The following is a 15,816-nucleotide window of genomic DNA, read 5'->3' on the forward strand; positions in this document are numbered from 1 at the left end:
GGTAATGTTAAACCTCAGTACTAGCACCCAGGAAATGAACGCAGGATAATCAGAAGTTCAAGACCAGTCTCACCTACAGAGTGAGCTTGAGGCCAACATGGGATGCATTATTTTATTTCTCACCTATAACAAGACAATAAGAAGGTATCCTTTATAAAGGCTCCTTGGTGACTCTCCAGCTCTGGTGCACCGCATATATAAAGAAGGGAGTCCATGACAATGCCAGCTTAGGTAAGCTTGCTTAGACCTTCCTGGTGAATACATCACACTCTTTAGTTACAAGGCATGGAGAAACCAAGCTGGTACTGACGGGAAAGCTTCCTCCATGCTAGCTAGCTGGCTGAGAGCCCTGCCCTGCAATGACTGGCACCGTAAGATATGCCTATGAGTGCGACAGTGGCCTGGATGGTACAGGGATCCCCTGCCTAGAATGTCAATCTGACCAAGAGTGCAGAGCTGGTGGCTGGCCCAGGGCTGGACCTACTACTGTTATTTTGCTAAGTGGACATCCTATCAAGCTGCCCTGTAAACCTGCATCGCTGTGGCCACAGACTTAGCACAGCTGCCACTTCTCATTGGAGGTTTCACTGTGCAGTGGATGGCAGTTAACACAAAAAAAGAGCAGAGTATCTGTGGAGTGCTTAGCCACAAATGGCCCCTCACTCCAAGACTTAGGAACTATCAGAGAAGTCAGGGTGGAGAGACTGTGAGCACCAGTGGTCGGGAGGACCTGGTGAGCCTATCTTTTAGGCGTCACAGGGCTGCCGCACTAATGACTCCCGGCAGCTGTGGCAGCCTACATATTGTGAAGCCTGTCAACAGTCAACAGTCCAGCACAGAGCAGGAAACAGTTTCCCTAACTGAAGAGCCAAGGACAGTTGCAAGAGAACCAGTTTTCTTTAAGCATGTGGCCCCAAGCAGGTCAGCCACTATCATTGGATTGTTATATAGGAAGCACAAATTGTCCTTGGACTCAGAGATTTAAAAAGAGGGGTCAAGAGTGGAGATGTGAAGCTGGGATGAAGAAGGGGAAAAGGCAAGAGTAGGAAGTGAATGATAATCAAAATGGATTACATGTGACGGCTATGGGACCCAGGCTTTAACCTCAGTACTCGACGTGAAGGGAGGTGGATCTCTGAAGAGTTTGGCTAGCCTGGCCTGCATTATGTGTTCCAGGTCAGAGTTACACAGTGGAACCCTATCTCAGAACAAAGAGCAAAATTCCATAGTATGAAATTCTCAAAGAGTTAATACAAATCTTGTATTTACTTGAAATATATACATATGCAAATAACATGTGAACAAAACAAGTTGTGTTTATATATTTAGTATATGTGTGTGTGGGGGGGAGTAAAGTACCAAAGAAATAGGGGCCATGAAACTGAGAGAGTAAGGCAGGGCTAGAGGAAGGATAGAGAAGAGGGAAAACAATCATATTTTAATAAAAAAAAATTACAGAACTTCTCCAAAACATCCTCTTAGAAAAATAAAAAAGGAGGAAGAGGAGGAAAAGACAAAAAGGGAAAAAAGAAAAGGAAAGAAAAGAAAGATGAAAAAAAAAGGAGACTAATCCACAGAAGCTTGTGAAACTTCCCCAGCAATACCCCAAGAAGCCACCATCTTCCCAGGACCCCACTATAGGGACAGGTGACTCCTGTTCCTTTATAGTAAAGTGATGAATCTGGAGACCCTGGTGTGGTCTAAGAACCTAAGTCAGGAGGATGCAGACTAAGCTGCATCTAGAAGGGGTTAAAAGAACTAGCAGCTACTAGGAATCGTTTTCTCTTCTGAGTTTAAGTAAAGGAAAATACAGGCAGATTTGCAGATACAGCAAAGAATAAGTTCGCTTGTCTATCTGGACTACTTCCTAGAGAATGATAACCCTGGGGAACAAGGCAGTGGTGACTTCTCTTAATTTAAGGGCTCCAATCGATTGACAGAGCTATCTAAGCCATATGGAATCTGACTGCAACAATATCCATCTGTCCATGTAGCAGGGTTACATTACTGTCCAGCAGGTTTCACAAAATGACTTGATGATATCCTACAAGTCAACCTCAGCTTTGGACAGACATGCCTGCAACCTCTAGCTCTAGGGTGTAGGACAAAAGTACCTGTGCTGTGTCGTGAGGTATTCATGTACACTAAGCATACACAGTCAGAATTATAATCATCTTCTCCCACACGGCTATGACTACCTTCTATTACTTGTTATATAAAGCAGGGTTGACCCATTGACCTTGGTATTAGACACAACTAAAAGCTGTCCATTACAGAAGCTCAGCATCATTTGAACATCAGGCCATGTTCCACTTAACCATCAACTGTCCATTATTGAGAATGGTCAAAGTCACTACGAGGACTATCAGGATTTATGTAAAGACAGTCTACCTCATCATGTCAAGTATTTATTATTCTTCTGCTACATTTAAAACCAGGCAGCAAGGACAAAAGCATACACAAAATTCTAAAAATACAACATCAAGTTTTCAACTTGAATAAAATTATTCTACTTATTAAGTCTGTGTCTGCTTCAAACAAAATTATAGCCCTTACATCAAAACACTTAAACAGCAGTGAATATTATCAAAATAACTTAGAATAAGATGTAGATGAAGTGAGAAAAAAAAGATGTTAAATGCTTCACCCCCATGAGAATTGGTTTTATGGCTAAACTTTAAAGGTGCAGGAATCAGGCACTGAGAGTGCCTACTGGTTGAGTCCAGGCAGAGATGAGCCTGGAGGACAGGAAGCACAGCTACTGCAGCCTGAAGCATCGATACAAAGGAATGAGGGCATAAGAGAGCCTGGGAATGACAGAGATGCCACTGTTGGGGTGTTGGGGGACACTACGTGACACCAAGCACACTAAACTTCATTCACAGAGGTCCACTGAGCTCTATTTAACTATATCCTCGGAAAGGTGGGGGTGGGGGTGGGGAGTAAATTGCTTTCCACAAAAGCATGAAGACCTCAATCCAGATCCTCACATCTATTATACAGTCACTGTGGTGACAAACACATGTAATCCCAATGCTGGAGAGGTGAAGACAGGCTGGACCCTGGAGCTCAATGACCAGCTAGTCTACCCAGTTAGTGGTACCCAGGTTTAGTAAGAGACTGTCTCAAAAAATAACTTAGAGAATAATTGAGGAAGAGGGGCAACACTGACCTCTGGCTTTGACATGCAGGCACACATACATCCATGCAAACCCGCCCACATGTGCAACTCCCCCCCACACATACAAATACACATTTGTTACTTAAGCAGTACCTTATTCACATGTAAGCCACACAGAAATGACTCACACATACCTGAGGCTGTGCCGCAGCACGGTGGAACCCACCAGGCAGATGAAAAGATGCTTGTGATCACATCTGGTGGAAAAAGTGTCACGTTTCTCTGAATCTGAAGCAAATTCAAAACTAATGCAAGGAAGACTCCAATGAAGAAGAGTACCACCCCTCGGATCACCACGTTCACATTCTGGCTGGTGACAGAGGAAATGTATGGGCCACACTTTTTAGGCCGAGGTGACTCCGTCTCTCCTTCCGCCATGGTTTCATAAGTTCAGTAGGCCTAAGCCTTAAAATAAAATGAGGCTTCCCAGTGAAAAAGGTAAACTGTGAATTGAAGGAGACCAATGTTTCAATGGCGCCACATCTTGTCTGAACGTGAGACCTACCAGAAATCCTACAAGAGATAAAAATAAAGAATCAGCATAGGCCTGATATACGACTGCACAAGTTTTCACACTTCAGTACTAGCAGAAACAGAATCAAACAATGAATTTGCACAGTAATTTATTTAAATTATTTACTCCATTAAGAAAATCCTTCAAGAAGCCTTTATATGCATGTTGTAAAAAAAAAAATAAAAAGTAACTGTTGCAAGTGTATTTACTATGACACAACAAGTGACAAGGGACTGAAGGGACCTCAGCCAGAGCTAGAGAGGTGGCTCAGTAGTAAGAGGTCACGCAGAAGACCTAGGCTCCCAGCCCCCACAGGACAGCTCACACATGCCGGTAGCTCTAGTTCCAGGGGAAATAATGCCATCTTCTGGGCTCTGTGAACACCAGGCATGCATGTGATACACATACATATGTGGAGGCAAAACAATCATAAATATAAAACACACACAAATCTTTACAAAGAGGAAGTCGTCTGCAACAGGGTCTGAGATGAAAGCTCAGTTAGTAAAGTGCTTACAGCACAAGCATAAGGACCTGAATCTGATCCAAGCTCTTACATAAAAAATCCAGGTGTGCTGCACCTGTGATACCAGTGGTGGAGACAGAGAGACAACAGGATCCCTCAGGCTCACTGGCTGGCCTGGCTCTGTCTCAAAACCACAGTGGAAGAGGACTAAGGCAGATATCCACTGTCTACCTCGGGCATGCACTGTGCCACTGTGCCAGTAGAGGAAGCAGAAGAAAAGCACCAAGAGAATGCAGCACAACCCATTGACCACCTTTGAGGGTCAGCCTGGGGGTTCATTTACTCCTCTAACTAAACTGATTGCTGGGGTCCAGCTGGGATCTCCTCAAGAGACTGCTATGTTGTCAGTTTAGGGCTCCCTGTGGAGATGTTGGGAGATGAGACTGGGAAGAGGTAGGATCTAACCTAGAGGTGAAGGTGGGGTAGGTGGGGATTTGGTACATTCTTATAACAATGATCAAGAATTCAAGGTCACCCTCAACTACACAGAAAGGTAGAGGCCAACCTGGGCTATAAGACATCTTTCAAAAGGGAGGAGACACACACATCAACAGAATGTTCTTAGGCTAGTTGGGGGCACTGTCCTGGGAGGGAAGAGACTGTGGGATCCCAGACCCTCTGTTTCCTATCTGGTAGTGCGATCTGACCTTCTCAACCACACTCATGCCACCCACTAAGGTCCCCACCTGAGCACAGATGATGCTAACTCGTCACACCCTTGAATGTCCAGAGTGCTGAATAAAACAAACTTGTTCTCTTTACAAAGTCAGCGTGCTTTCAGTATTTCCTTGCAGTAACACAAATTAATCAGCTAATGCAGCAACCCTTGGTGTGTGTTAAAGATAAGTAACAAGCCTTTGCTTGTACTTTTCCAAGCATGGCATGGGCAACTTGACATGGGCAACTCATTAAATCCTCATGATATCACCAAGAGGATGGTGTGGTGGTGCACATCTGTAATCCCAGCACTTTGTAGGTCTAAGTAGGAAGATACAGAATTCAAGACCAGCCTGGGCTGTATAGTGATACTGTTTCAAAAACTAAAATAAAGACAGTAATAATAACAGCAACAACCCTGAAGCTAAGTATATTATAAGTGAAGCAAGCATAGAAAGGGCACTTAGTCTATGCTATAGTCTATGCACTTAGCAAGAAGCATGGTTTGAATCAAATCCATTGTTCAGCTCCCTTGCTCTCAGCATGACCGTAAGCTTCTCAAAATGCCAGGTCCTTGTTCCCAATACATACTAACAGGTTTGAAACGTGAAAACACCAAGTAGGCATCTCTTCTGTCATCTAGTTTTGTCTTACTCAACTACACCACATCTACTACACAACTCCTTCACTACATCCTGGGCATATCTGTAAGTCAGTACCTAAGGGGTATGGCTTGTGGATCCTCAAACATTTTACTTGAATGAAGTTCATTTTATATACACATATGTGAGTGGACGAGCTTGCCATAGTTCACGTGTGGAGGTCAGAGAACAACTAGTGGAAGTCAGTTCTCGTCTTCCACCATGTGGGTCCTAGGGGACCGAACTCTGGTTGACAGACTTAGCTTTACCCGCTGAGCCATCTCACACAGACAGAACCTCTAATAGCCAGCTTGTAATTATCTGTGGAGCTGCTTTATAGGATATAAACTTTATGTCAGTCTTATTCACCCATTAGCTCTCCACTGTATCTTTCCATGCAGCAAGCTTCCTGCTTAGCACACAGGAGTAGCTGCTCCACATAGCTTAAGCCAGGTTCATTCCTCTAGGATCAAACTCTCTGGGCTCAGCAGTCCTTGGAAAGGTAAATCTAGAACCTAATCATGTAATCATGCCTTTTAAATGTCTACTTCTCAAACTACCTTAAATGCAAATTTTAGAAAAAAAAAACTCAACGCCTAAATTTCAGAAGAGTGCTTATATATGGTCCATAGCCATATGGGCCCAGCAAGATATCTCAGTAGGTAAAGGGGCTTGTCACCAAGGCTGATGACTTGAGTTTGATTCCCAGAACCCATATGGTAGACAGAAAGAATCAGCTCCTGCATGTTGTCTTCTGGGCTCTACACACATATTATGGCATGTGCATGCCCACATGTGCAAGTACACACATAGACACACAGATACAAAGAATAAATGTAGTAAGAAACTTTTAAAGAAATAGCTATTACGAAATATGAAAACCCATAATTTTCAATACCATTTAATGAACACTTAAACAACAGGCTTTTCTAAGGGTTTCACCAGCTGGTCAAGGTAGATAGATCTTAAACTTTAGACCCTCCCACTTCCACCAATCCCTTCTAAATGTAACCCCTACTCTTAGAGCTGAGATTATATGTGCTACCAAATCTGGTTTGTGCAGTGCTAAGAACCAAACCCAGGATTTGATTTTTACTCACTGAACCATCTCCCAGCCCTATGCAATAAAAACATAAATATATCAGTGTGGAAAAGATGCTTTAAAGTATAAAATAGTAACAAACAAACAGAATACCTCAAACAGCTCCCTTACATATTGCATGACACCAGTAGTGGGCCCTGCTTCCTTGACTATGTAGGCACAGCTATCCTACCCTTCCACAGAGCATGAGTAATAAAATCAAGAAACCACTTGTTCTGTCTGTGCATTTTTCCAAAGCAGAACAGCAACATATAACTTCAGTTCAACAGTATTTTTAGAAGGGTAAATAGCTTTAATAAACTAGTCTCATCTATCTCCTAAGATAACTGGTCAGAGTCTGTCAGAGATGCCTTGGCACTTAGGTCAGAGCACCCCTTGCTAGATGGAAACTGTTCTGAGCGCTCCCACATATTATTTAGCATCCCGGGCTCCTACCCACTAAATGCAGGCCTCCCCCACTTGTGATGCCCAAAATTGTACCCAAAGTATTTCTAACCGCCCTGGGGGAGGTTCTGTCCTCCAATGGAGCTGCTGACTGCTGGAGACTTCTTTCTTCATTCTGCTGGTCTACTGAAGACATTTTGGGCTGTTTATTTGTGTTTTCTCCTGCTGCTGTTTATTTGACCTTTCCTGGCAGCCCTTCTTCAGTTTCCCACTTCACCCCCCACAAGTTTCCTTTTAAAATAACACAGCATTTGTTTCATGTTTATTTGAAGCAGAACCAAAAGACTAAGTGTGGTTATATCATAGCACAATGATACATAATTACCAGGGACAAAAATAAAGGCTACAATGTCCTAAAATTTTAGGACTGGAAGGGAGCCAGGAGACTATCTATTCCAGGCTATATTTGAGCTTCATGCAAAGGAAAAACAAAAATGTGTATGTGTGCATTTTTTTTCAGAGTTCACACACGTACTCAAAAAATTTCAGTATCCAACGTCAACCAGATAAGGTGTAGTGGCCCAAACCTGCTGAGAAGGAGCACCTCCAAATTCTATGTCGGATTGGGCTACACAGTAAATTTCAACCAGCCTGGGGCTACACAGTAAATTTCAACCAGCCTGGGCTACTGAGACCCTGTGAGAAAAACAAAATAAAAAGAAGGAAGAGGAGGAGGAAGAGAAGGAAGAGGAGGAAGAGGAAGAGGAGGAGGAAGAAGAAGAGGAGGAGGAGGAGGAGGAGGAGGAGGAGGAAGAGAAGGAAGAGGAGGAAGAGGAAGAGGAGGAGGAGGAAGAGGAGGAGGAAGAAGAAGAGGAGGAGGAGGAGGAGGAAGAAGAGGAGGAGGAAGAAGAGGAGGAGGAGGAGGAGGAAGAGGAGGAGGAGGAAGAGGAGGAGGAGGAAGAGGAGGAAGAGGAGGAAGAGGAGGAAGAGGAGGAAGAGGAGGAAGAGGAGGAAGAGGAGGAAGAGGAGGAAGAGGAGGAGGAGGAAGAGGAGGAAGAGGAGGAAGAGAGGGTTGGACGGACAGGCTGAGAGATGCAGGCGGCCCAATCAACCTAATAGTTCTGTCAGTCACTTTAATATTGTCACACACACACAGTCTAATAGTTCTGTCAGTCACTTTAATATTGTCACACACACACAGTCTAATAGTTCTCTCAGTCACTTTAATATTGTCACACACACACACACAGTCTTCAGGTGACTTGACAAGATAAGGAAAGAATTACTATAGTGTGCACAGTGGGGCAGGGATGTAATTCCAGCAAGTGGGAGGTGGAGACAGGAAGATCTGGAATTCAAGGCTGTCTTCAGCTACACAGTAAGTTCAAAGCTAGCCAAGGATACATGAGACACTGACTCAAAACAAAACAGAAAACTAGATCTGGGGAAGGAGAAGTCATTTCTGGGTCCTCTTACCACAACAGTAAGCATGTACAATAGCCTGGTTGGTTAAACACATAGGAAATTCCAGAAAAGCACCTCCTAGACAACAGTGAAGTTCCTTTCCAAAGAAAACCATGTGGGCTGGGGAGACGGCTCTGAGAGTAAAGGAGCCTTCGATACAAGCCTGAGTCAGATCTCAGAATCCCGAGGCGGAAAGAGAGATTTAACTTCTCAAAGCTGCCCTCTGGCTTCCGCATGTGTGCTGTCTCTTGCAACCCTCCCCGCCACACATACACATGGTCAGTCATAGTAAATTAAATTTTTTTTAAATAAAGTTAAAAACGCATTTATAATCTCAGCATTAACTAGAATAGTGGGGTATATAGTAAATTAAAAAATTTTTTAAATAAAGTTAAAAACGCATTTATAATCTCAGCACTAACTAGAATAGTGGGGTATATAGTAAATTAAAAAATTTTTTAAATAAAGTTAAAAACGCATTTATAATCTCAGCACTAACTAGAATAGTGGGGTATCTTAGAGGCTCTGGGAACAAACACAGCACAATTTATTTTAAAGATTCTGTAGCTATCAACAGTGTCTTAAAACAAATATAGCTATCTTTTTAAGTATTATTCTTACATCAAAATGAAATTAGGTTCTCTAAAATTTTTAATCTTATTAAAAAAAACTTAGAAGCCAGGCGGTGGTGGCACACGCCTTTAATTCCAGCACTTGGGAGGCAGAGGCAGGCGGATTTCTGAGTTCGAGGCCAGCCTGGTCTACAGAGTGAGTTCCAGGACAGCCAGGGCTACACAGAGAAACCCTGTCTCGAAAAACAAAAAACAAAAAACAAAACAAAACAAAAAAAACTTAGATCGTAAAAAAAAAAAAAAAAATGTAACCATAATTCCTCAATGGCTCCTAACGAGTCAATGGTAATAAATATGCAGGTGTTTTTAATTTCCACTGTACAAAATCAGATAGGCTAATATGCCATTTTCTTTTGTTGTTTGAAACAGGATTTCACTTATGTAGTTAAGGCTGGCCTCAAATCTCTTCATTCTCCTTCCTTGTTCTGAGAGTGAGGGGATTACAGACTTGAGCCACCAAACCTAGCTTAACCTTCCAAGATGGCCAAGTTGTTACCAGGAAGCCGTCTGGGCCAACCACTTCGTCTCTATGAACAGAGTTCCTTCCACCTCCCTGCACAAACACCATACAAACATTGTAGGTATTGCACAGGAAACTGTTTTTAAGGTCCTCATGAACTAGTAACTCCAAAACAATGCTTCCTACAATTTAAGAGAAAACTTTACAAGAAGACATGCAGTAAGTATTCTACCTTGAGCCCTGAGCTACAGTTTCCATAAAGTGCATGGATGAATACAGAAAAAGGTTTTGTAGTTTAACTAGATCAATGACAAATTATCAAAGCTGGAAAAAACACCTATGTGACTTAATGCTAATGGATCCACACCATTACTTTTAGACAGAAAAGAGGCCTAAGTAATTCTAGCGTACAAGTAAATCCAGGCTTATGTTCACCATCAAAATAATGCTTACAGGTAATAAGCATTTGAAGAAATACAGAAATGAAATATAGTTAATTTAAAAACTAGTTGGAATGTAGGCTTTTTTTGGGGGGGGGGGGTTGGGGTCCTAGGTCTTTGACCTCAATCTCAATATATAGCCAAGGATGAACTTATGATTCTCCTGCCTCTACTTCTCAAGCACTGGGATTTCCACCATGCACCATCGCACCTGGTTTAAATCTAGTAATTTAAGAACCATTTGGTTGGAAGCAAACAGGATTATTCATTTTTCAATTACTAGTGGTCACATTGGTAAGCTTGCATTCTCAGATGAATCTCTCTTAAGAGACTGGGTCAGATACATCTCCAAATAATGATGTCAAATTACTACCGCCCCCCCTTTTTTTTTTCCAACGAATGCTATGCTCATTAGAATGGCATTCACAAAACAGAATAAACATCAGCACTACAAAAGCACAATTCAATGACATGGTTTAACCCTCCTTAAATAAAAGCACACAGATATGACTCTCAAAAGGTGCATTAGAACTCTAGGAAGAAAAAATGCATTTGCTCAATACACTGAAGCTCTTCTCTCTACACATTAAAACCCAAACCCAGAAAAGATTAAGCAAGCAACAGTCACACAGCTTACTGCTTTAAACAGAAAGCTTAGTCCTTAAAAAATGTTACTCTACTGTCTGGTGATAATTTTCTAGAAACAATGCAAACACTGTTTTTACTGAACTACACATTATCTTTTCCTTTTCAGCGTCTCTGTCTAAAACACAATTATCAGTTTAAAAAGCAACAACTTTCCCCAAATAGAAATGATTCACAGATTGGTCATTGCATAAGAGATGTGAGCTGAGTACTATGAAAACAGATAATATCACAGGTTACAAATCCAGAAAAAAGGATGGAAGACGAAAACATCAGTTGTTTTTCCCTATAGGACGTTAATTAATAGAGGACACCCCTTTATTCATTTTCATTCAGTGGTTCACTATCAGGGCCAAACCCCAAAGCTGAGGGTGAGGCTGGAGCCACGCATGGAAGCCGCCTTCTTCTTCTTCTTTTTTTTTTTTTTTTTTTTAACCCAGAACTGGAGACTGTCCTTCATTGTGGTGGTCGGCTTCCCTGCGACACCGAGGTAGCCGACTTCAGTGTGTCAACTGTCAATTCAATTTGTTCTTTCTCCAAGAATTCCCTCATCAGTCCTACAGAACAGCAAACACTGCAGCATATCTTTTTCACCCAGTTACACAGCTAACACCAGCCGGGAACAACTTTTCACTTAACTTTTAACACATTTCACGTCCCTAACCCCATCCTCAGCAAAGCACTGTTTTAAGCACTGTTTTCCTTTACCAGACAGCGCATCCCCACGGAATGACGCTAAAACCTCAATTACTATCACCAACCGACTTCTAGGCCCTGGCAACAGCTCTTTGGCTGCACCCACTGATTACATATACCTAAAAGGTATTTCACGTCTGATCCAAAACCCCTACTCTTCACCTCGGGAGTCCTCTTCTTTCGGTAGATCCTAAACTTACTACGGTTATGTACCATCTCCCATACGAGTCCGAGTCTTTCTCCCATTCTGCAAGGCACCCAAGTCCTGTCAGGTGTGCACTGGACAGCTGGCCCATCTCTGTCCCCACGCAGACCTCCAGGGTCGCCCTTTCCGCCGTCCTCCAACCTTCTTCCACTCTGACAGTCTTCCACTGTCCTGGGACCTCGGCACTCCCTAAAGCCTGCCCCACTATGGGCCCACTGTCCCCTTCTAGATCTCGCTGACCTCTCCCAGGTAAGCCGGGACCCCTCACCCAGCAGGCCCCACCTGCGGGTCCGGGATCCCCCAACACCTGCTAGGAGGAATATCCAGCCTGCAACGTCACAGCATAAACAGCTCCTCCTCCCGAAAGCCACCGCCGTCCTCGAGCCGTCCCCCTCCACATAAGCTCACCTGAGCTCTGCCGGGAGACCCCCAGTTCACCCCCGCCTCCGCCATCTTCAGGGACCAGCCCCCGGACCTACTCCCCTCCCACAGCTCCGCCTGAGCCGCACTGCGCCTGCGCGGCCGGGGCGCTACGCGCTGACGGTAGGGGCAAAGGAGCTTCCGGTTGCTGCTGGGCGCACGGTCTCCGCTCGACAGGGACCGGGCAAAAGGACTTCCGGTGTGCGGGGAAACTTCGGGCTGGAAGGAGGCGGGGACCTTGTCTGGGAGGAGAGGCTGTGGAATCAGCTGTTGTTGGTGGCCTCGGTAGTCCAGGGTTCTGACGGGCGCCTGGACTCTGTGGGCGGAGTGAGGGAATCGTGCGCGCCCGCACGCACGCACGCACGCACGCGCAGCCCGAGACTCCACCCTCTGCGTGGGCCGCAGTTGCGAACTCGAAGACGGGCTCTGCCTTTCTCGCTTGCAACTTCTTCCCGCCTTGGCGTGTGCCTCCAAAGTGTCCTTTCTGAATTCGGATTAAAGGCAGCTCTTTTTTTTTTTTATCAGCCGGGCCCTCCAGAGATTTGCATCAAAGAAGAAGCGACCTTGTCACCTCTTAACTGTCAAAACCTGCTTTTAATTAAAGCACTTCCTTCTTGAGACAGGGTCACACTATGTAGCCTTAGCAGGTCTGAAACTACCCAGGTAGACCAGGCTGGCCTCACTGAGAGCTGCTTGCCTCCGCTTCCTCAGTGCTGGGATCAAAGATGTGCGTCGCCACGCCCAGCTAAGACCTTCTTTTTAGAACAGGAACCAATCATTAGAAAGTGGATAGTGTGCACTTTGGAGATTGCGCAGATGAACTGTTGTTGTGGATGGAAAATGGTACAGAGAAGTTTTCCTTGAAAAATTTAAGCACTTGGAAGTTCAAGTGGGGAAGTGGAGTGAATCTGGGAGATGTGTCAAGGAAAGTAGGGAGTAAATACGAAAATACATTGTATGAACGCCAAAAGGGCTCATATTTTTTAAAGAAAAATTTCATACATGTATACAATGTACTTTGATCATTTTCCCTGTCCACCACTACATTCCTCTACAGAGTGTTTTTAAAGGCTAATACCAAAGTCTTTCTTGATTACCTCCTCTAACTGGGCTGTACCATATATCATCTTTTTCGGGGCTTAGCCAAAAATATATTATGGTTGTAGTCTGATTACATCTGTCTGAAGGAGAGTATTTTGTAGGAAATACGGGCTGAAAGTAACTGCTATAATTTAGCAAGAGAGTGTCATTTCATTAAATGCCTTTGTTTTCTTTTACTTTGAACTAACAAACAATCAGATGCATTTTAACGGTTTCTGACCATTTTATCAACACATTTATTTCTTAAAAATAAGAGAAACTAAACTTGGACCAGAAGTCTCAGCATGTACTAATATGACTTTTCACGTATTTCTAATGGTTTTTGCCTAGCTCTTAAATTTAATTCTTGCAGGTTTTTACACATAGTAATTGAAAGCTAATTGTGCTGCACAGATGAAGAGTTTTATAAGGAGAAATAAAAGAACACACGGGATGGTTGTCTTTGTCAACTTGGCGAGATTGGGAACTCCTCTGGGTGTGTGTCTGAGAAGATGTTCTTAGAGACATTTCAGGAAAGAAAGAAAGAAGCATGTGGATGTGGGCAGCCCCATTGGGGTCTTCAGCTGAATAGAAAAGAGGACGCTCAGTTTCCTGTCTCTTGCCTGTTCAGTCAGTGTGACCTCACACCACCATGCCTTGCCTATCGTGATAGCCTGTGTCCTTCCTTAATGGGAGCCAAAAAAACCATCCTCCCTCAAATCCTTTTGCCAAGCATTTGTTTTTCACAGCAACATTAAAATCCAAGACAAACTGATGTCAGGTTATGACTTAAGAGGGCAGTGAGATCATGTTTACTTTGGCTTGCTTTGAAGTTGGTTCTGTGCCACTGGAATGCTGAAGAAGACTTTTTGAAACCTCAGTTGTGTCTCAGCACTGACACCATATGTGAAGTCAGGTCCAGTCGGTTCTTTTTTTTTTTTTTTTTTTTTTTTTTTTTCAAGGTTTTTCTTTTTATAGATATTTAGTGAAATAGTGAACCCGGTGATTTTAAAGTCCCTTTAATCACTAGGAATATCAGGGATTTGATAGTTCTGCTGCTGCCCTGCCCCAGTAATACTTACTGTTTGATCTTTCAGTGAAAGAGACCTCTGGGCAAATTAGAAAGGACAAACACTGTAGCTAAATATAAGCAAACATCCAGAGAAGTCACTGGACTGCTTTTACTTCTCTAAAAGCTTCAGTTACTTCTGTAAAGCAAGCAAAGCAGGAAGAAGTTTTGCTTTTTTGAGATTATAGGATGAATCATTTACAAGTTCATGTATCTCTTCTACAACTACAACTTGAGCAGTTAGCAGACACTGTCAGACTTAACAGTAGTGATTGTATGTGGGCTGACACTTCAGTAAGCCTAATTCTAAGTTTCTTGAGAACCTGGCACTTGGAAATCTTACACAAATTAAAAGCATCCAGATATTAAAACCAAAGAGTATGGCAAGTTTTTTTATTCAGTAACTGGAACCCCAAATACTAGAAACTAACTTATCTTTCTTTTATGGTAGTTTTGTTTGTTTCTTTGTTTGTAGTCATAATTGAGTCAAGATCTCACTGTGTAGCTGAGGCTGACCTGAAACTCACTATGTAGACAGGGCTGGCCCTGGACTGGTAGAGATCCTTCAGCCTCTGCCTCCTAAGTGCTGGGGTCCTGGGGATCATGTACCTGTATCACCAAACCTGGAGGTTTTAATGTGAAATACTGCTTTGGTTTGGTTATAGCCTCTCTAATGCCAGGTTTATGGAAATTTGCCCTAGTGTGGAGATATCAACTACTGTAGTAGAACCTTTAAGAGGTAGGTGTGGCCTAATAAACAGCAGTTATGCAATGTGGACTCCACTCTCATGAATGGGGTGATTATAATGACTGGTATGAGTAGTTTTGTTATCAAAGAGTAGTTTGTTATTAAAAGAGCAAGCCTCCTGCCTCTTAGCAAGTTCCTGCCCTCTCACATATGTCTCCTCTATACCGTTTACCATGCTGTCTCATAGGTAGAAGGCCCTTGTCAGGCTCAACCAGCCTGGCCAAGTGTCTTAGACTCTGACCTTCCAAAACTATGAGCTAAGTAAAAATCTTCTCTATAAAAAGGACCCAGTCCCAGGTATCTTAATATAGCAAGCAAAACAAAACAGACTAACACAGATACATATAATTAAGGGGCCTGAAAAGAAATTTTGCCTCTTTGAGATCATAGGATAAATCATTTCTTAGTTCATCCCTTCTACAACTGTAACCTGAACAGCTAGCAGACATCAGGCATTGGGCGGTAGGAAGAAAGTAAATGGACAAATTCTCTCTCTCTCTCTCTCTCTCTCTCTCTCTCTCTCTCTCTCTCTCTCTCTTTCTACTTACAGTCTAGTGAGAGAACCACAATAAATGGTTAAATCGATATACAATAGCAATGTTAGTTATTTCTCTCGTCACTGTGACTAAATTACCTGACAGGAAATGACTTGAGGGGAAAAGAGTTTATTTTAGATCATGACATAAGAAAGGCTGCAGTCTGTCATGGCGAGGAAGACAAGGGGACGGGAGCATAAGTCTGCTGATCGTATTGGAGAATGAACAGGAAATGAAACTTAACTATAAATCTTCAAGGCTCAACCAAGTGACCAACTTTCTCCAGCAGGCCTCCACTACCTAAATGCCACCAGCAGCTAGAAACAGTGTCCAAACATGTGGGCCCTCAGGGGAGATACTGCACATTCAAACCACAAGTGCTAAAAAGATGTACCTTGAATGAGCAGAGATACTTG

The 15,816-nt window shown here is 43.1% G+C and overlaps 1 protein-coding gene across 4 annotated transcripts in view; it reads right to left on the reverse strand.

The window, feature by feature from the left end:
* Insig2 (insulin induced gene 2) overlaps window positions 1–15,816 on the reverse strand; it is a 28,309-nt gene that overhangs the window by 11,385 nt on the left and 1,108 nt on the right. For 3 of the 4 annotated variants that reach the window (XM_076941050.1, XM_076941049.1, XM_076941048.1), the window contains exon 2: window positions 3,316–3,694. In XM_076941050.1, coding sequence (XP_076797165.1) covers window positions 3,316–3,559 — 244 coding nt within the window. In that variant the 5' untranslated portion in view covers window positions 3,560–3,694. Of the gene's footprint in view, window positions 1–3,315; window positions 3,695–11,955; window positions 12,311–15,816 lie in introns of those variants that run through there. The other variant, XM_034513276.2, reaches the window with a different exon arrangement.

This window comes from Arvicanthis niloticus, chromosome 10, assembly GCF_011762505.2.
Source record: "Arvicanthis niloticus isolate mArvNil1 chromosome 10, mArvNil1.pat.X, whole genome shotgun sequence".
Classification (NCBI taxonomy): domain Eukaryota; kingdom Metazoa; phylum Chordata; class Mammalia; order Rodentia; family Muridae; genus Arvicanthis; species Arvicanthis niloticus.